This window comes from Mustela putorius, unplaced genomic scaffold (assembly GCF_011764305.1).
Source record: "Mustela putorius furo isolate JIRA1106 unplaced genomic scaffold, ASM1176430v1.1 tig00000095_pilon_pilon_pilon, whole genome shotgun sequence".
NCBI classification, from domain to species: Eukaryota; Metazoa; Chordata; class Mammalia; order Carnivora; family Mustelidae; genus Mustela; species Mustela putorius.
The window spans coordinates 23,484,300-23,505,742 of record NW_025421280.1 but is presented as its reverse complement, the minus strand read 5'-3'; the positions used below and the strand labels follow the sequence as shown (position 1 = coordinate 23,505,742).

At 40.4% G+C, this 21,443-nt stretch overlaps 1 protein-coding gene across 17 annotated transcripts in view; it reads right to left on the bottom strand.

Moving 5' to 3' along the window:
* MAP4 (microtubule associated protein 4) overlaps positions 1-21,443 on the bottom strand; it is a 196,743-nt gene that overhangs the window by 102,848 nt on the left and 72,452 nt on the right. For all 17 annotated transcript variants that reach the window (XM_045080502.1, XM_045080496.1, XM_045080491.1 and 14 more), the window contains exon 3: positions 5,205-5,270. In XM_045080502.1, coding sequence (XP_044936437.1) covers positions 5,205-5,270 — 66 coding nt within the window. The remainder of the gene's footprint in view (positions 1-5,204; positions 5,271-21,443) is intronic.

The following is a 21,443-nucleotide window of genomic DNA, read 5'->3' as shown; positions in this document are numbered from 1 at the left end:
CAGAACATTAAAGTGAGTTTTCTTAATAAAAAGAAATGTCTTGCCAAGCTAAAAAAGTTACTTATGCCATGCAAATTACCTTAGACATAGAACCTTTTCAATGTCTCAATTCGGTCAATATACTGCATTTCAAATCTACCTACTGTAAAGAAACATTAAAAACCAGAGTGGGTAGGGAATTGGGCATTCAGTTGAATTCTTCCCAGCTGCAGCATAACAAAGTTACAAAATAAAATGTCATTGAATGTTAACAGTTTCAATTGATAATTCAGGACGTATTTTAGGAAGATCGTGAACATGAACTGAACTAAACATACATGTAATATTAGAAGGCATCTAACAATAATTGATACGCCATGAAACTCTTTTGGGTTAACTGCATACTGCCACTCTGCCAACTGTTTTTCTCACCAGATGCTATAAAATATCAGTCATTTGGGCTTGTAGATAAAAAGGAGTTACTCTGAGAATCAAAAACTACACTGTAAGTGAAAACCAAAATGCCTGGCAAAAACTAAAAAGTCCACACAATTATGAAATTATTATGGGTGATCGGAAGTTTAGTTAGACCAAGAACTCATTCCTCAAGAGTCTTTATTTGCCAAACTTATGTCTTAGTCACATTATACTTCAATAATTAAGACTCCAACCAAAATCCAGTCTGTAAGGTGTTAATGTAAGATGTTTATTAGTGTAATTTATTCAGCACAATGATCACATTAAAATGTCCCAATATACAAACTGTTAAAGTCTGAAGTCACAAAAAATATAAACTCAGGTGCATGAACTAAGTTATATAAAATATTATTTGTAAACAATATTCTACATCTTCAACATTGAGCCAAAAAAAGAAAAAGAGAGAGAGAGAGAGAAAGATTATATATAATAAATATCATATTTCAACAGAGCAATCCTGACCAGTCTGGTAACCTCACACTTGGGTGTGACCACGATAGCAACACAGCATTTCCTTACAGCACTGGCTGCTTTATACAAAGCTATATGCAAAATAAAATGAAACATCCTAGTGAAACAGAGAGGGCTAACAATATATACCACATTTTAGCTGGCTAGTAGTAGAAAATTTCAATTCCATTAAAAAAATTAAAAAAACGAAAGTCAAGCAAAAACACAGCAAAATGGAAATAAAAGTGAAATAAATCAATGTAATAATGGAGTGTGTGTCCCTTTGACCACTGCCAGAGCAGAGCTGTACCCAGGTTTCTCCAAATACCTGTCACTTAGACAAGCTATAGAGACCAGTTAGAGGTGATAGAAAAAATGTCAATCGTGATCCTTAAAAAGTTAGCACTACCAGTTTGAAAATTTCCCTAGCCAAAAAACTAAAGCCAAACCAACCAACCATACACAAAGAACCAAGAAACATACCGAACAACTACATACCAAAGGGAAAATGCTATGTTCTATTTGATGGGTGCTCTCCCGTGGTTAAGAGATTTCATATTTTATCAACTGCTTAGAAGGGAAACATCAGCATTTCCCTCTAAAATGTGCCTCCTCTGGGAATCTTCTCTCCAAGAACTCACAGGAGGAATTCTTGGCAGCATGACCCCAGTTTATGATCAGAAGAGGGAATGAATGTTCCCTAAATTCCAGAAGTCACAGGGATATTCTGATTTTTCCATCTCAAAAGCAGTCTTACGTCAGAGGATCTAAAATAATGTACATCTCAAAATCTCCCTCAGAATATACTGCCAATTATTTAATTTGAAACAGTCAGTAACTTGGTGATTGTGATAACCTCCACAATCCGTAAGAGGATAGAAAATTAGAGAGTACTTCTCATTCTGGATCTTAAACTAGAACTCCTTTAAGATTTCAAAACATGGTCCAGGTTTTATATTCTATTTCTCAAAATCCAATCAAAGTTTATTATCTGAAAATTTCTGCAGTACATCTTCCAAATGGTTCTTCCAGGTTTTTTAGCTCTTAGTGTGGGAAAATGAGGAGTGAGAATGAAAAAGTCCCAATGGGACAACTCTCCGAATACATGGAGTATAAATGCTAATGCTCATGGTAAAGGTCTTTCACATGTGGTCCACCAATCCCACTGGTATGCTGCTCCAGAGATCAAAGGGATCCTGGACACTACCTGAACGGAGTGTGAGTCCAATCTGATAACCATTTCATTAGAAAACAGATAAGCTGGTTGTGGTTCTTCAGTGCACTGCAATGTACTTTCATTCTCATGTTTTTATACAAGAGGTTGTTTTCTATCTGTATGAATATCCCAGTAGTCTGACAACACAGGGATGCATTTTCTTTAACTTCTCAGTTCTTGTTTTGATAGCTTGTGATCATGTTATGAAAGTAACTTTGCTTATAAAATTTCATAGACAATAAAAGGTTGTCAGATTTTCAAGAGAATCTAAGACTCTAGACAAATAAACCATAATTTCGTCATAGAAACCATTTCAGCCCAACTTGCAAATAACAAAATATGGTTTAATTTGAGGAAATGCTTTTCAAAGTTTAATCAGAGCTACTCTAAATGAGAAAACTTTAAATTAAAATTGCTATCGTCATTCAGATTTTAGTAAGCTGGAGAGAGATACATGGGTAGCCTGAAAGATTACCCTTCCCTAAAAGCAAGCTCACAGAGGAAGAGAGGAGGGGAGGAAAAGGGAGGGTCGACTGCAGTACTGGTGGACTCAATCCCTTTATGAAAGCACACATTCTCATTTGGTGTTACGAGATCCTGATTCATTATGAAGATCTGAAAACCAAATGGAAAAGGCCAACTCAAAATGTTTAAAGAAAAGAAAAAACGTGAAATTGAATAAAATGATAAAATGGGTTTTAAAAGAGAATAAGAAATAAAAGACCTTGGATGACCTTTATAAAATACTAAAAATTAAAAATAATTCATCTTGTACTTTGTGTTCACAAAGGGAAAGGAGGTTCCATCAAGCCCTGCAGAGCACAAAAGGAAGCAGGTGGTTTGCTCAGGCATCAGCAGAAAGGCCCCGAAGAACTACCCTCCGCCTCTTCTACACCGTGTCCAGGAAGGAAAAGCAAAGCTCTGCAAAATGCTGAAGGTTTTAGAAGTGTAACGGTGCTTAGGAAAGATCACTGGTCTGGTGTTGCAGCAGCCCCAGTGTGGAGAGACACGTTAGGCTTCTAGGAGGAGAAAAATAGAAAGGGAGGAAGAAGTAGGAAGGGGAAGGAAAGGGCAGAAAAGCACAGGTCATTAGTAAACAGCAAGTTCAACATCGCAAGATGCTCATAAACCCTTTATAAGCTATCAGTGCAGCTGGTCTGCGATTAGGACTAGAGACATCCTGAACGAAACAGAAATGGGAATTTTCAAAATGGCAATGAGCTACGTGCTCTAGTTTAGTAATGGCCAAATTAGAATGAGGTCACAACATGCTTCCAGAAACATGCATTCTCTGTCCCCTCCCCACTCCTTCCCATCCCCAGTGAAACATGCATATTTTCAAGTGGTCAAATTCAGAATGCGAACATCTTGCCATATGCAAACTATATTCTACCTGTTGCCATAATGTCATTGGGTAGTTCAGAAATATCTGGGTTCTTTTTTGCCACCAGGGAAGTAATAGTCTTGAAACAGTAAGGGCCAGGCTATATGTTTTTCCTGTTCTTTTTATTTTTTTTCTGTGCTCTAAGAGTTGGCCGTGGGAAGCAATTACTACACAAAGTCTCTTCTGGTCATACCTGACATCTTGCTGGAGAAATCTTCCCTAGTTTTGATAGCTATTTCTTTTCTGGATGAAAATGGCATCCACTCTGCCAACTGGCTAATCAAGTCAATCTCCTCCCAAGCCTTTCCTTTCCCTGGCACTGCTTCCTTGTTAAAGAAAGCTGAACTTACTCATTTTTTAAAAGTTCATGTTCAAGCTTCTCCTTTAATCACAGGGACATTTCCATAAATGTATCCTTAAAACTATACTACATAGATGACTTTGCTTTCAAAGCAGGCACAGGAACAGTCAATAACACAACAAAGATTATCAAAGAAATACAAAAAATTCAGTTCACAGAACTGGAAGATGAGGTGGCACTTCTGGCTGCTTTTACCTTAAAGAGTCTCTGAGTTATGAGCTGCTAATAAGGATGTTAATGACACTGGGCAAAACTAACATTCACAACAAATGGAAACCAGCCATCAGTCAATCAGAGGTCCAAAGATACATACATTTCCAAAGGTCAAAGAATAAAGAATAAATCCTGGAGTAATTGCTGTTGCTAACAGAAGGCTTTCTGGGAGCCAAAAAAACTGAGCAATCATACAGTGGCTCAAGTAAAGTCTTCTCCAGGCTGAGGCAGGCTTACACGAGAAACACAGACACAATCGTATCTAGCGCTTGCCTCCAGCACAGCGTGTGAATCAATGTAATGCCCCAGTTAAGAGCATGCTCTGTAGCAGAGAACAATTTACTTGGCTGTTAGATGTGTGTTCATTTGGGTCAACAGTGTCAGCCTGATCCCAACTGCAAAGTAAGTACAGTTATTTACAGAAATACATGCTGACTCTCCTGTCAGCTACCTAACAGAAGAAGATTTGCATAGTACTACATTCCTGTGGACCTCACTACTGCTTCGAGAACTCTGCTCAAGACAAATACACTGGGGGTCAGGGGTAATGAGGTGCCAGTTATGAGGTGGGAAGCCACAGGGGCTCAGGGCTAGCTGATGGGAGTATCAAAGCCCTAGTTAATGGGCTAGGCATTGAAGTTAAAGACGGATTTCAGAAGTTAACAGTTAATGGGTGAAAAGAATAAAAGACTGAGGGCAAAATCAAATGGGAAGAACTTTTAATTTGTAGGGTCCCTAACACTAAGCCATGCATGAAAAACAAGCTAATAAGTGCAGGAGAGAAGAGCCTGTATAAAGAGCCATAATGGCCAAAGGCCTCCAGTGTAACAAAGTCTGATGATGATTAGCCTGCATCTATAAGTGTATTTTTAAGTTTGATCCAGCTCTTGTGTGGTATAATTACAACAAATACTCAAGAAACAGCAAAGGAAATTAATTCATTCTTTCTGTTGTTGGAGATGTTACGTGGCAGAGGGCACTGGACTTGAATACATCCAACAAGAACAACAATACCCTTAGAAATAGTTCAAGTGATTCACTGCCATGTTCCTTAAAGGACCTCATCAAGGTGTTTACTGTGACTATTTCAGAACCACATCTGGGGAATCCGGGGAACCACTTACCCGTAGTTTCATTCCCTTCTATTCCATGGTCACCATTGGCTAGCCCTGTTGGCTTGGAGGGAGTACCTGCAACAACCACAAAGAGTAATTACCACGGTGACAGTCACAGGAAAAACAGCTTCAACGCTATGTAACCAGGTGGAATTTGTCCCTCTTCACAGCATGAGCTTAAAGCAGGTAAAAATTTGTCCAAAATGTAAAGAGCCAATAGAAGGAAATCAAGAAACAGAACAGAACTGAGTCATTCAATTGTGCGATACCCAAACACTACAGAAGAACCCTTCTTAATAAGCAAGCTGAAATCTTTTCTGGTCCGTAAACTGTCGAAGATCACCATTATATTCCACTCCAAAACCGTTTCAAAGCACCATAGGTTTTCTATCTGTGAGTCAAATTCAAAGCTACAAGGGCACAGGGCCATTAAAACAATTCCCACATCAAAAGTCCAGGGTTTCATCCTCACTCCTCCTGAGGGTGAGAATTACTTGGTCACCAGGATCACCTCTGGAAGCAGAGAACCGTTTTTGTTTTTCTTTCAATCTTAGTTGTTCTAATATAGTTGTGTCTCGTTCCCTAATAACTAAAGATGTTGAGCAACTCTGCATGTTAATTGAATGGTCGAATTTTTTCATCGTTTTTATTTGGGTTGTTTTTTTTCTTATTATTTAGTTCTGAGGACGCCTTACATATTCTGAATACCAACCCTTCATCAGATGAATTCTGCAAATATTTCCTCCCAGCCTATGACTTGCATTTTCATTCTTTTAGCCGTGTCTTTGCAGAGCAAAAGTTTAAATTCTGATGAACACTAATTTTTCACTTTTCCCCTCATGCTTTTTTTATGTTTTCAGTGAAGTATCTAAGAAATCCCTGTCTAGGGCCACCTGGGTGGCCCTGTCAGTTGTGTGACTGACTCGGTTTCAGCTCAGGTCTTGATCTCAGGGTTGTAAGTTTGAGCCCCACACTGGCTCTATGCTGAGAGGGGAGCCTACTTAGAAATTTAAAAACTTAAAAAAAAATCTTTGTCTTACCCAAGGTCACAGGATTTTCTCTTATGTTTTCCTCTAGAACTCTGTTAAGTTTTCAAATTTAGGTTTCCTATTGAGGTTTATGATACATGATAAATTTCGTGTATGACAGAAAATATGGGTCTAGATTTATATTTTTGCATATGGACATCTAATCATTCCTGTACCAATTTGTTGAAAAGACTATCCTTATTCCACTTAACTGCCTTTGCACCTTTGTTGAAAAATCAATTTACCATACTATGTGTGGATCTATTTCTGGACTCTCTCTCTTCTATTCCACCAGCCTGTAAGTCTCTTCATTTTTCCAGTACTATACCACCTTGATTACTGGATTTGTATAGTCTTTAACAGAGGTCATGACAGTCCTCTTAATTGGGTGTTTTCCAAAGTTGCTTTGGTTGTTCTAGGATATACAACCTTTTCTTAAAGGCTCTGGCTATAACATTTCAGCAACTGGTTAGCCCTGCCATCAGCTTGCCAACCCAAGTTTCCCTATAGTCATTGTCAAGAACCTAACAGAGATATTTTTCATAAGATAAGTAAAAATCTAGAATGCATGCTACAAAAATATAAAATGCAAAATGCAAGATTTTACTTTGGAAGACAAGAAACTACGCCGTCCAACATACTGACTCCTACAAATCCAAGGCAGAAATCTTTCATTTAAACTCACAAAAGATCTTTGATTCTGTTATCTCAGATAACAAAGGAACGGCTACAGAGAACAACCTAAAGAACAAGGCAGACTTAAAGGAGAATATGAATTACCTCCAAGAAAAAGAAATAAAGGACTGAAAGAGAATAGACTTTTATTGAATACCCACTATGCACAAGGCACCATGCTAGGGCTTCACGTATTACGTTTTACTTCTCCAGAAAGATGACAACAGTTCTATCCCATATTTATGCCAAATATGGGACAGAACATGTTTGGCATAAATTTGCTTTTACTCCCACAAAGCAAGCTTAGAAAATTTTTTCTTCCTAGCTCAAGAAAGAATACATATTTTAAAAATCTGCCTCATTTTAAAATGCAGATTGTAAAAAAATAAAATGCAGATTACAGGAAAATGCAAATCATAAAAAATACCATCTTCTGGTCATGAGAGTGATAAAACCTTTTTAAAATTTAATAATAGCCACTGTTGGCAACCGTGTAAGAAAACAGGTAATCTCATTATACCACTGGAGGAATATAAATTGGAACATCCATTTTATGAGACAATTTGGCAGTCTATCAAATTCTGAAATACTTAACCTGACAATCCATTTTAGGTGTGTAGTTCAGAGAAAGACATAAAAGTACACAAAAATGAAAGTTAATGAGATGTTTATTATAGCACTGTTTAAATACCCATTGACAGATTCGCTAAATTGTGAAATATGTAATTTTAAAAGAAATAAGGTAGATTTTCATGTGCTGAAATGGGAAGATTAAGAAAAAAATAAAAGCATGGGGCACCTGGGTGGCTCAGTGGGTTAAAGCCTCTGCCTCTGGCTCATGTCATGATCCCAGAGTCCTAGGATCAAGCCCTGCTTCAGGCTCTCTGCTCAGCAGGGAGCCTGCTTCCCTTCCTCTCTCTCTGCCCACCTCTCTGCCTACTTGTAATCTGTCTGTCAAATAAATAAAATAAAAACTTTAAAAAAAAAAAGAAAAAAGAAAAGCAAATATGGCATAACAGCATTATAAAACACACAAACACAACACATGTGCATGCACACACAAATAATCAGGGGAAAAAAAAAAGGGAAAGAATATGTACCAAACGCCACTGATGGGGGACCAGAGATAGGGAAAACAAGGAAAACTTTCACAGACATGAGGTCCTATTTTAATTGAGCACCTTAAAGAATTAACTTAAGAGCAGGGACGCCTGACTGGCTCAGTCAGTAAAGCATGTGACTCAGTCTGAGTTTAAGCCCCACAATGGGTGTAGAGCTTATTTAATAAAAATAGTAAGGGTGCTTGGGTAGCTCAGTCAGTTAGGTGTCCAACTCTTGGGTTTTGGCTCAGGTCATGATCTCATGGGTGGTGGAACTGACCCCCAAGTCGGGCTCCACACTCAGCGTGGAGTCAGCTTGTCCCTCTCCCTCTGCTTCTCCCCAGCTCATGCACTTATGCTCCTTTTCTCTCTCTCTCAAATAAGTAAATAAATAAAATCTTTAAAAAAAAAAAAGGGGGGGCAGTTAAGATAGCTTAAAAGAGTAAAGTAATAAAAGAACTAGAAATCCAATGCACCAGAAATTACAAGGAATATCCTAGAAAATGTAAGTGAATGGGATCATAACGAAGAAGAAACCACAGCCCAAAGAAGGTACAGGAAAGCAGGACAGCAAGGTGCTCTGTGCTTACAGACAGCAGGGATGATGGGGGCTCCATTAAGAGCTGTCATCCCCCACTCCCCCTACACTCTTCTTCTCTCACCTCTCAAGTCTACCTTGTGCTGACCCCAGATGGAATGGTGAGCCCTCACACCCCACACCTGGCAGCACAGTTATATCCCTGTCAGAGGCACGTGGGAGATCTCAGACAGTATTGCCAAATAACATAGGAAAACTATTACCCAAAAAGTAAGACATTACGGGGCGCCTGGGTGGCTCAGTGGGTTAAGCCGCTGCCTTCCACTCGGGTCATGATCTCAGGGTCCTGGGATGGAGCCCCGCATCGAGCGCTCTGCTCAGCAGGGGGCCTGCTTCCTCCTCTCTCTCTCTCTGCCTGCCTCTCTGCCTATTTGTGATCTCTCTCTGTCAAATAAATAATAAAATCTTAAAAAAAAAAAAAAGTAAGACATTACATTCAAAGAAAATAAATGTGACTCAGGGAAACAATGTTGATACAGCAAATAAGAGACTTTAAAAAAAAAAAAAAAAACTACCTGATTTCCCTCAGAAGGATAAAAGAAACAGATTCATGAAATGAAAGCAAGCCCCCAAACAAGGTGAATTGCCTACTGACTAACAAGTCCTCTTCCAAGTTAAACAGTTTCTAATTCTTTGCTTTCATCAAAACTGAGAGAGGTCATAAGGTAGGTGCCTTCTGATAGGACACCAAAAATAATTTTTTTTAAGATTTTTTATTTTGTTATTTGACAGACAAGAGATTCCAAGCAGGCAGAGAGGCAGGCAGAGAGAGAGGGGGGAGCAGGCTCCCTGCTGAGCAGAGAGCCCCATGCGGGGCTCAATCCCAGGACCCTGGTTAAAGCAGAGGCTTTAACCCATTGAACCACCCAGGCGCCTCTCTAGTTGAAAATAAATTCTAATAATACTGACTTATAGAATTCTTTTTTTTTTTTTAAGATTTTATTTATTTGACAGAGAGAGACACAGCGAGAGAGGGAACACAAACAGGGGGAGTAGGAGAAGCAGCAGCAGGCCTCCTGCCAAGCAGAGAGTCTGATACAGGGCTCAACCCCAGGACCCTGAGATCAGGACCTGAGCTGAAGGCAGACGCTTAACAAGTGAGACACCCAGACACCCCTGACTTACGGAATTCTTAACATTTAACTCAAAGAATGGAGGATATTGCCATAAGACGACTTCCATTCCCACATACTTAGCTATGTGAATAAAATTTTCTGGCTATTATGTCTATTAAAACAATAGAAAGAGGAGGGCGCCTGGGTGGCTCAGTGGTTAGGTGTCTGCCTTTGGCTCAGGTCATGATCCCAGGGTTCTGGCTTCTAGCCCCACATCCAGCGCCCTGCTCAGCGGGAAGCCTGCTTCTCTCTTTCCCACTCCCCCTGCTTGTGTTCCTTCTCTCACTCTGTCTCTCTCTGTCAAATAAATAAAATCTTTAAAAAACAAAACAAAACAATAGCAAGAGGAGTGCCTGGGTGGCTCAACTGGTTGAGCATCTGACTCTTGATTTCAGCTTAGGTCATGATCTCAGTCATGGGTTTGAACCCCATGTCAGGCTCCATGCTCAGAGAGTCTGCTTGAGATTCTCTGTCACCTTCTGCCCCCTTCCCTGTTTGCATGCACACTTTCTAAAATCAATCAATCAATCTTGGAAGAAAAAAAAAAAAAGGAATAGAAATTATTAAATTCTCTCTCACCCTAGCAAAAAATAATGTTCTACAGATTCATGATCTGAGAAAAATATGAGTCCCCATCATTAAGAAAAACATTTCCAATCAAATTCAACTTTTATGGTTAGTTATGATTTACCAAAAATTATAATATATGTGACCAACTGGGTGCTACTAGTAACTGTAATCATAAGTCATCTTCAGGACCAAGTAAATACCTAACGCCTTATGGTTATAGCAACTTTTTAAAATTAAAATTTAAGCTTATATACATATTTTGTTACAAAAACACAGTAACGGGCATCTGGGTGGCTCAGTTGTTAAGCTTCTGCCTTTGGGTCAGTCATGATCCCAAGGTCCTGGTATCTAGCCCCACATCAGGCTCCCTGCTTGGTGGAAGCCTGTTTCTCCCTCTGCCACTCCCCCTGCCTGTGTTCCCCCTCTTGCTCTGTGTGTGTGTGTGTGTGTCTGTCTGTCTGTCTCACTGTCAAACAAATAAATAAATAAAAATCTTAATTAAAAAAAAACAGTAACAATCAAGAAAGATGTATTATACTAAGATAAAAGTCTACGATAGACACAGAGGAGAAGTAAGAGTTCAAGGAATCAAAAGAAGGATTTACATTTCCAATGATGAAGAACAGCTTGCTCATGCATTTTTTAAAATAGATGATGAGGAGAATCAAAATGCTATATATTTAGAAGCATTTGGATACACTGAACAGAGTGGTGTAGCTTATTTTTATGTGGCAAAAGTAAAACATTCTGAAAATGACAGCTTTACAACTACCACCTCTAGCCAAAGCTTTAAATACCATCAACCTCCAGATTGATATCTCCAACCCAGAACTCTCCTCTGAACTCCAGACTCTTTATCTAGCTGCCTACTACTCTTCTCCCCTCCAGTATCTTCTCTGCTGTCAAGCAACTCACACTTGGTAATTCCCAAAATTCCCTGAATTTCTTACATTACCCTCAAAATCTACTCTATCTGGAGCCTTCCCAATCCCAAATGATGGCCATTCCTTCCTTTCAGCTGCTCATGCTAAAACCCCTGTAGCCATCCAGGACTCATCTGTAGCCATGCAAAGCAGAAGCCAGGGTGGTATGGCATGGGCTACTGCAGGACAGGAGGGGGCTTGAGACAGAACCAGACATGTAGCAGATCCATCTTTTTCAAAGGAGGAAGAAAAAAAAGAAGTAAATGAGATGGGCAGCCAGTTGAGATCTGATTTTCTTACTGAAGGGAAAAATCATGGTATGTTTGATGCTGCTGAATGACCCTGATGAAATAGAGGAACTGCTGATGCAGGAGACAGAAGAGACGACCACTGTAGCAGCTCCCGGAGTGAGAGGACAGCTCACCCGAACAAGAGCAAGAGCAGAGTAAAGGGCAAGGGGACAGCGGGTTAGGAGGAAATGCAGCAGGGGACACGCAGCAGGGGGATGGTGCAGAAGTTCTCTTCTGACTGAGTCTATTGATTATTGTAAAAGTCACTGGCTGAGATTATTAACAGGAGAGCAAGTGCTGGAGGTTGGAACAGAAAGAAGATGTGAGAGTTGTCTAGGAAAGTGGAGAACTACAAATTCATATGAATTTGTAGCAGAGTGCTCAGGTTCAGAGTTCAAGTTCTTTATACGAATGAAATAATGCTCTCATTTCCATTTCCTAAAGATAGTACTTGCATGTCTAATAATTTTGCCTTGAGTTAAATAAGTGAATCTTTAGAAAAATAGAATCTGTAAGACATTAAATTAAGCAGAAAGTATGCATCCACGAACATAGTTTCACAAAAGAACGCCCAGTTTAAAATCAGGAGACAACGGGGCCCCTGGGTGGCTCAGTGGGTTAAGCCTCTGCTTTGGCTCAAGTCATGATCCCAGGGTCCTGGGATCCAGCCCCGCACTGGGCTCCCTGCTCAGCAGAGGGCCTGCTTCCCCTTCCCTCTCTGCCTGCCTCTCTGCCTACTTGTGATCTCTCTCTCTCTCTCTCTGTCAAATAAATAAAATCTTTAAAATAATTCCCCTTCCCTCTCTGCCTGCCTCTCTGCCTATTGTGATCTCTCTCTCTCTGTCAAATAAATAAACAAACAAAATCTTTAAAAAAAAAAAAAAAAAAAAAGGGGGCGCCTGGGTGGCTCAGAGGTTTAAGCCTCTGCCTTCGGCGCAGGTCATGATCTCAGGGTCCTGGGATCGAACTCCACATCAGGCTCTCTGCTCAGCAGGGAGCCTACTTCCCTCTCTCTCTCTGCCTGCCTCTCTGCCTACTTGGAATTTCTTTCTCTGTCAAATAAATAAATAAAAATCTTCGGGCGCCTGGGTGGCTCAGTGGGTTAAAGCCTCTGCCCTCGTTCAGCTAAGATCATGATCCCAGGGTCCTGAGATAGAGCTCTGCATTGGGTTCTCTGCTCAGCAGGGAGCGTGCTTCCTCCTCTCTCTCTCTCTGCCTGCCTCTCTGCCTACATGTGATCTCTGTCTCTGTCAAATAAATAAATAAAATCTTTAAAAATAAATAAATAAATAATAAAATCGAGAGACCTGGGTACAGTTGTGGTCTGTCACTATTAACCAAATGATCAAATGCAACTCCCTTGTGCTTTCTAATCCTTAACAGCCTCTCCTGGAAAATGGGATAATATCTACCGCCCATGGTTATCATGAGGACTAATAATACTGCAGGCAATACCGTGCCAATCATAGTGTTAAGAAAACGTTAACAACTATTCTTACTCTTGTTGTTATTAACTACAGATACATCAGCTCGAGACTGATCAATCTGCAGACCAACTACAGATTAACTGGAGACTGATCACTAAACTTTGAAGTAAACTTTGGGGGTGCCTGGGTGGCTCAGTGTGTTAAAGCCTTTGCCTACGGCTCAGATCATGATCCCGGGGTCCTGGGATTGAGCCCCACATCAGGCTCTCTGCTCAGCGGTGCGCCTGCTTCCTCCTCTCTCATGCACTCTCTCTCTCTCTCTCTGTGTCTGCCTGCCTCTTTGCCTACTTGTGATCTCTGTAAAAAAAAAAATCTTTAAAGTAAACTCGAGAGAATAATGAAATTGATTTACTTTTGCCTTCTATAAAAAAATCTAGCTTAAGTGAAATTACTAGACTAAGTAATAATTATGAGTCTAAGAAATAAGCAACTTGCCAGAATAAAATAAAAGCCAAACCAGGAGAGAATTAAAACAAAAAATCCAAAACAAATAAAACATTATAACATAAAAACAACAGGTTTTATTTTTAAGTTCTTGGTTTTTTTTTTTTTGTTTTTTTTTTTTAAGATTTATTTATTTGAGAGAGAGAGAGAAAAAAGAGGACAGGCAGAGGGAGATACAGTCTCGAGCAGACTGTGCTGAACACGGAACACAGGCTCACCACCCTGACATCACGACCTGAGCGGAAACCAAAAGTCAAATGCTCAACCGACTGCACCACCCAGGGGCCCCAATAATTAGGCTGTAAAGTAGGAAAGAGGCCCATGGTACATTACTGGGTAAGTCCTAATTCAAAAGATACTATATTCCCTTCTTTCTCTAATTCCCCTAGAGGGACGCCCATTTCATGAAATGAAAAACTTTCTCAGCTAAACACCTATAGCACTGGAAAAAACCACAACTAATCATGCTCTGAGAGAAAAAAATATTAGAATTCACTGTTTTGTTTAATCTCTTCTTTCACAGGTGATTTCCGAGTCCCAGAGCTAGCAAACCAGTCTGGCAGAGGTCAGTAGCAAGAAGCTGAAAGGGCTGTGAGGAAAACAGCCACAGTGAGTCATTTGCCCCATTGGGCAAAATGGGGGGGAATTCAGCATGATCTCAGTGCAAGGGCACCTTCCACTGCAGAAGTCAGGCCTGTTCCAACACTGCCCTCTGGTGGCCAATAAAGTTGGCTGCGATGATCTGTGATAGCGCAGCAGCTGAGCAAGAGGAACCTGCAGTATCTAGTTATAAACCTTTCTAGCACTTATTTCAGCCCTTTCTCCTGGATCAATGTTTCTCATCTTGGGTGCATCAAAGTCACCTGCAAGAGCTTGTTAAAACATAGACTTCTGAGATCCATACCCAGAGTTTCTGAGTCCATGTGGGCCCAAGTGAAAGGATCCTGCTGGTCCAAGGACCACACTGGGAGAACCACTGTCCTATGTTAATACATTTTACAGAAACAAGTTATTAGCCGTGAACATCCTGGAATGCTAGGGAGAGGGTATTCTCCCACTCCCACAAGGAGAACTATCTAAGCACAGAGTTCAGAAAAATTAAGTGACTTGATCACAGATTTGTCCAACTATTTGTGTCTAAGAATCAACAAAATGCTAGATGCTCAAACATCTATGACGATGTTCCGAATGAACAGAAGTCACAAAAGCATTATTGTTTGTTATTTACGTATAAAAGAAAGCTGTCTTTTGTCTCCCTGGACTAGAAAATAAAGTCATATAGAGCTAACCATGAACAATGATTAGGTAGATAACATTTCCGAAGAAGAAAAAAAATCAATACATACATACGAAAAAGTATTTTGAGAACTGTTTCCCAAGGTGACAGGCATTTCAAGTAGTATGACACCAGTTTTATTTCCAGGTATTTGGCTATTTAGATGTTTTATGGGGGTGCCTGGGTGGCTCAGTTGGTTGGGCAGCTGCCTTCGGCTCAGGTCATGCTCCCAGCGTCCTGAGATCGAGTCCCATATCGGGCTCCTTTCTCCGCAGGGAGCCTGCTTCTCCCTCTGACTCTGCCTGCCACTCTGTCTGCCTGTGCTCGCTCTCTCTCTCTGACAAATAAATAAATAAAATCTTTTAAAAAAGGGGGGGGGTAAAATGGAAAAGAGTATAGCATACCCACAAAAAAGGCCTAAAAACAATGACAAACCCAGTAGCAACAAGGTTTGAGAAATCACTATTTCCAGGTCTGGAGCAGGAATTGTACAGGAAAAGTAGGGAGCAACTTTTCCTACTCTGTGTTAAGTGTCCTAAAGGCAGCCTGCTTGTCTACCCCTCATTTTTAAGTTGAGGGCAATTAGGGTGGGCATGTGAGAATTCAAAGAGAAACACCACTATTCTAAGAGTTCAGTTACATGTAACCCATACAACTGCCCTTTCCATGCTAGATGCAGGGAAGTGGTTGATCCATTTCCACTGGCCGGCCTGCGTGAGCCTGCTGCAAAATCACATCCAGAGCTCCACTAATAATTTACTAAATCTCATCCAGTAACAAAATCAAACTTAAAGCTGGATATACAGTAAAACATGAAAATAATGAAGTCTAGGGCCCTTCCATCACTTCTGAAGAAGTATTCAGAAGAAAAAAACACCTTATTTAGAATATTCTCCAAGCAAAACACAAACATGAAACCTATCATTTGGGCAAAGCCCATCAGTCTGATAATCTATAAAAATCAGACTCACAGCAGGGAAGCCCCCATTCACTGAGAGCTCACTCACTGCCCCAGATCTCTGCAAGACCAAAGAAATCCTTTTCCTTTCTTCTGCAATGTCTCCAGCCGCCTCTTTTTCCCCCGCTTATTCTTAAACAAACCCACAAACAAGGTTGTATGAAAAAAATCAGAAACTTAAAATTTAGTTCTAGTCTAATTATAAATTTTATATTGTTCTTTTTGAACAGGTCAATTAGTAAATGCATGTGTACAAAACCCAACTGATCCAAAGGGATATATGGTAAAAATAAGGCTCCCTCTCACCCCTACACTCCAGCCAGCTGCTATTTCCTGGAGTAACCACTGTTACCAATTCAAGAGTAATCTCCCTGAGTTAAGGAACTTTTAATTATAGTATTTAATTATAGGCTGTTCACATATTAAAAATATTGAGAGAAATTTACTATTTCTTATAAGCAAAATAGTTTCTAAAAACACTTTCCTCCTCTGGGGTTAAGTTAATGGTACACAGGTCAAGTCACCCAAGATGAAGCACAAGAAAATTTGCTGCCACAGCATTATCCTCACCCACTGAAGCTGAGTCCCAGGTGGTGGAAGCATTGCTAAAGGAAAACAGAAAACGAAATCCAAAGCAAGACACACCCTCCAGGAGACAGGGAGGTAAGCACTGGCTGTCCTGCGTCAGAGCATGTGAGGGAGAGACACGGGTGTAACACCAGCAGGAAGGAGAATTCAACTAAAGAGTTTAATGATAGGCTAAAAGCTAAGTGAAGGGTTGCATGAGAGTACAGGGTCCCTGGCATCCACAGACACAAGGGGAATTCATACTCACTGCAAAGATTTACCAGATGCTCACAAGACTACAAGCAGAGTGGGAAAGTTTCCTTTTGCAGACTTGGGAGAGAGCCACCACTAGAGGAAAGGTGTGCAGCCCTTCTACCCTATACAAATAAAAGCTGAGCTGCCAGGGGAAGGGGTGTCAAACCATCAGCCCCAGGGCCTGGGGAAACACCCACTGCAGCTGGAGAAAGAGTTAAGAAAATATCCTCTTACCCTAGGGGAGGAGCGGTAAATCCAACCCAGGATCCTGCAGGACACCATTAGAAGACCCTCCTATTATAAGAGGGGTATTACTGAGACAGACTCCAACCATGCACAAGATGAAGCCTAAACCAGGACCAAAAACCACAGATAACAAAACTTCCCAGGCTAGCACTTCTTGATAAGGGAGGGGCTAGCACGTCTCCACCCTTCAAGGGCACAGGTGTACAGGGAGACCAAAAGCTAAGAGTGGCACAAGAACATTCAGAGAAACCTTTCAGTACCACACTCCCCACTCTAAGCACAAGGAAGAGAGGAATCCGAAGCCAGTACTGCACTAAGGACAATCACAGTAACAACAAAACTCAAACCTAGCCTAAATGGACTCAACCCTTGATATTAACTACCTAGTGAAAAAAAAAAAAAAAAAAAAAGACATGCCCACTTCCAGGCATAAATATTTTATCTCAGTCACTACTGTTTTACATGTGAAGTCCAGCATTCACTCAAGAATTAAGAGACACATAAAAAGTGCCAAAAAACAAAAATTAAAAACCCACTATCAAGAGACAAAACGATCAAACTGAGAAAATAACCCAGATATTCAAATGTAGCAGACAAGAGTTTTAAAGTAATTATGAATACTGTTAAAGTCTATAGTGGAAAAGATCAAAATATGCATGAACAGATGGGGAACTTTAGCAGAGAAACGGAAGAAACTAAGAAAGAGTCAAACAGATATGCTAGAGATTAAAACCAGAAAAGATACTCAAGAGCCACTGAGGGCTCCACATTAGATTCAACAGAACCAGGGGGGAAGAAAAATCAGAGAACTTGAAAACAGGTCAAAAGAAAGAACCCAAACGAAACAGAACAAAGGAGGAGGGAGAAAAAAAAAAGAAAAGAGCATCCAAGAGCTATGAGGCAATACCCAAAAATCTAATGAAACTTTCATGGAATCCCAGAAGGAAAGGGAAAGAATAAGGCAAAGAAATACTTTAAAAGATAACAATCCAAAAATTTCCAAACTTCACAAACCACATCAAAGCACAGATCAAGCTCAGAGAGCCCCAAGCAGGACAAATACCAAGATTCTACCTAAACATACCATATTCCATATTCCAACTGCCAAAAACCTAAGATAAAGATAAAATTCTGAAGGCGGCCAGAGGGGGGAAAAGGAACAAAGATCAAGATTACAACAGACTGGGGGCACTTGGTGGCTCAGCCAGTTGAGCGTCTGCCTTTGGCTCAGTTCATGATCCTGGGGTCCTGGGACCAAGCCCCATGTTGGACTCCCTGCTCAGGGGAGAATCTGCTTCTCCTTTCGCCCCTCATCCTCCTCATGTTCTCTCTCTCAAATTATTAAATAAAATCTTAAAAAAAAAAAAAGATTATAACAGACTTCTCATCATAAACTATCCACGTGGGAACACTAACTTTCCTAAATGAAAGAAAAAAGTCACAAAGAATATACAACTTGGAAAGGTATCTTTCAAAACTGAATGCTAGTTTTTCATAAACCAAAGCTGAAATAATTCACTGCTAAAACACCTGTGTTATAAGAAATGTTAGAAGAGGGACGCCTGGGTGGCTCAGTTGGTTAAGCAGCTGCCTTCGGCTCAGGTCATGATCCCGGCATCTTGGGATAGAGTCCCACCTTGGGCTCCTCGCTTGGCGGGGAAGTCTGCTTCTCCCTCTGCCTCTGCCTGCCATTCTGCCTGCCTGTGCTTGCTCTCTCACTCTCTCTCTCTCTCACAAATAAATAAATTAAATCTTAAAAAAAGAAAAAAGAAATGTTAAAAGAATTCTTTCAGACATTAGGAATATGGTACTAGACAGAAATCTCAGTCCACACACAGAAATAAAGAGTGCCCAAGATGGTAAAAATTAGAGTGACTGTTAGACATTATTTCCCAAATTTTTTAAACTAAAATGTAACTGATAATCTAAAATGAAAAGATAACAATGTAGGTTACTAACATATATAAAATTAGGTATATGACAGTAAGACAAAAAATGAGAGGAATTGGACATTTACTGTTTTGCATGGACTCTTACACTATACATGAAGTTGTACAATATTACTGGAAGGCAAAGTAGAAAAAAATAAATGATACACACTGTAAACAAAAAGCCAAATATAAAATAATTTTAATTTAAAGATTTTATTCATTTTTTTAGAGAGAGAGAGAAAGGGGAGCAAGAGAATGGGCAAAAAGGGAGGGAGTCAGGGAGGGAGAGAATCCCAAGCAAACTCCATGCCAAGTGCGGAGCCCCATGCTGGCCTGATCCCATGACCCTGAGATCAAGACCCAAGTGGAAACCAAGAGTCAGACGCCCAACTGACTAAGCCACCCAGGTGTCCCAAATGTAAAACAAATTTTATTTTTTTATTTTTTTTTAAAGATTTTATTTATTTATTTGACAGAGATTACAAGTAGGCAGAGAAGCAGGCAGAGAGAGAGAGGAGGAAGCAGGCTCCCTGCTGAGCAGAGAGCCCAATGCGGGGCTTGATCCCAGGACCCTGAGATCATGACCTGAGCCGAAGGCAGAGGCTTTAACCCACTGAGCCACCCAGACACCCTCTATAAAACAAATTTTTAAAGAAATATACATAATAAGCCAATACTGAAGTTAAAAACAAAAACATAAAAATACTGAATTAATCAAAAAGCAGATAGAGAAAGAAAGACAATAAAGAAGAGATGGAAGAAATAGAAAGCAACTAGCAAAATGACAGATTTAAATCCAATCATATGAATAATCACATTAATTATAGTCTAAAATACCAGTGAAAAAAGAGGTCTGGACTGGTCAGAAAAACAAGACCCATCTATATTGTGTCTACAAGAAACCCACTTTATTAAATATTAATAAAGAAATGCACTGAAAGTAAAAGGATATGGACAGATACACCATGTCAACACTAAACAAAAGAAGCTCCAGCAGCTGTATTAATAGGACAAAAAGGAGACTTCAGAACAAACAATACTGAGCTACAACATAACAGTAACAAGGTCGATTCATGAAGAGGTAACAATCATGGGTGAAGGGGATTAAGAGTACACTTACCCTGATGGGCACTGAGTAATACATGGAATTGCTGAATCACTGTATCATACACCTGAAACTATGATGACCCTCTATGTCAACTACACTCTTCTGTGCACCTGAGAACATTATCTTCAAAATACAGGAAATTAAAAGTGGCAGAATAGAGAAGAGAAAAAAACAAATCCACAAAATTCTGTGGAGACCTCAGTGTCTCTCCCTCTGAGAAACCTTTACAAGTAGATATAAAGTCGACTTTATATCTACTTGTAAACCCCGTCATGTTACTTCCAATACGCACAGAACACTGCCCATGGGGGCTCCTGGGTGGCTCAGTGGGTTAAACCTCTGCCTTTGGCTCAGGTCATGATCTCAGGGTCCTGGGATGGAGCCCCGCATTGGGCTCTCTGCTCAGTGGGGAGTCTGCTTCCCCCTCTCTGCCAGCCTCTCTGCCTACCTGTGATCTCTGTCAAATAAATAAAATAAAATCTTTAACAAAAAAAAAAAAAAAACACTGCCCATGACAGGCTGTATTCTAGACCATAAAACAAAATATGACAAGCTTGGGCACCTGGGTGGCTCAGTGGGTTAAGCCGCTGCCTTCGGCTCAGGTCATGATCTCAGGGTCCTGGGATCGAGTCCCGCATCGGGCTCTCTGCTCGGCAGGGAGCCTGCTTCCCTCTCTCTCTCTCTCTCTGGCTGCCTCTCCATCTACTTGTGATTTCTCTCTGTCAAATTAATAAATAAAATATTAAAAAAAAAAAAATATGACAAGCTAAAATGAACTGAAATTTCAAAGGATGTCTTCTGACCACAAAAGAATTCAACTAAAAATCAATTATAGAAAGATATCTGGAAAATCTCCAAATATTGAGAAACTAACATATTTCTCAATAACCATGACTCATGGGGCGCCTGGGTGGCTCAGTGGGTTAAAGCCTCTGCCTTCAGCTCGGGTCGTGATCTCGGGGTCCTAGGATCAAGCCCCACATCGGGCTCTCTGCTCAGCAGGGAGCCTGCCTCCTCCTCTCTCTCTCTCTGCCTGTCTCTCTGTCTACTTGTGATCTCTCTCTATGTCAAATAAATAAATAAAATCTTTAAAAAAATAATAATAACCATGGCTCAGGGGTGCTTGGGTGGCTCAGTGGGTTAAGCCTCTGCCTTCGGCTCAGGTCATGATCTCAGGGTCCTGGGATGGAGCCCTGCACTGGGCTCTCTGCTTGGCGGGGAGCCTGCTTCCCCCTCTCTCTCTGCCTGCCTCTCTTCCTACTTGTGATCTGTGTCAAATAAATTAAAAAATTTGTAATTATGTGTGGTGAAAATGTTAATTAGACATATTGTGGTGGTTATCTAACAAGACACAAAATAGGAAGTCATTATGTTGTATGCCTTAAACTAATATAATATTTTGTGTCAATTATGAAAAGAAGAAATGTTTCAAATCAATGACCTGAGCTGCCACCTTATAAAAACCAGAAAATAAGCAAATCAACTCAAAGCAGGCAGCAGGAAGGAAATATTAAATATGAGCAGAAATTGAAAATGGAAAAACAGGGGGGGAAAAAATCTATGAAACCAAAAGCTGGGTCTTTAAAAACATCAGTAATCGAGGGGCGCCTGGGTGGCTCAGTGGGTTAAGCCACTGCCTTCAGCTCAGGTCATGATCTCAGGGTCCTGGGATCGAGT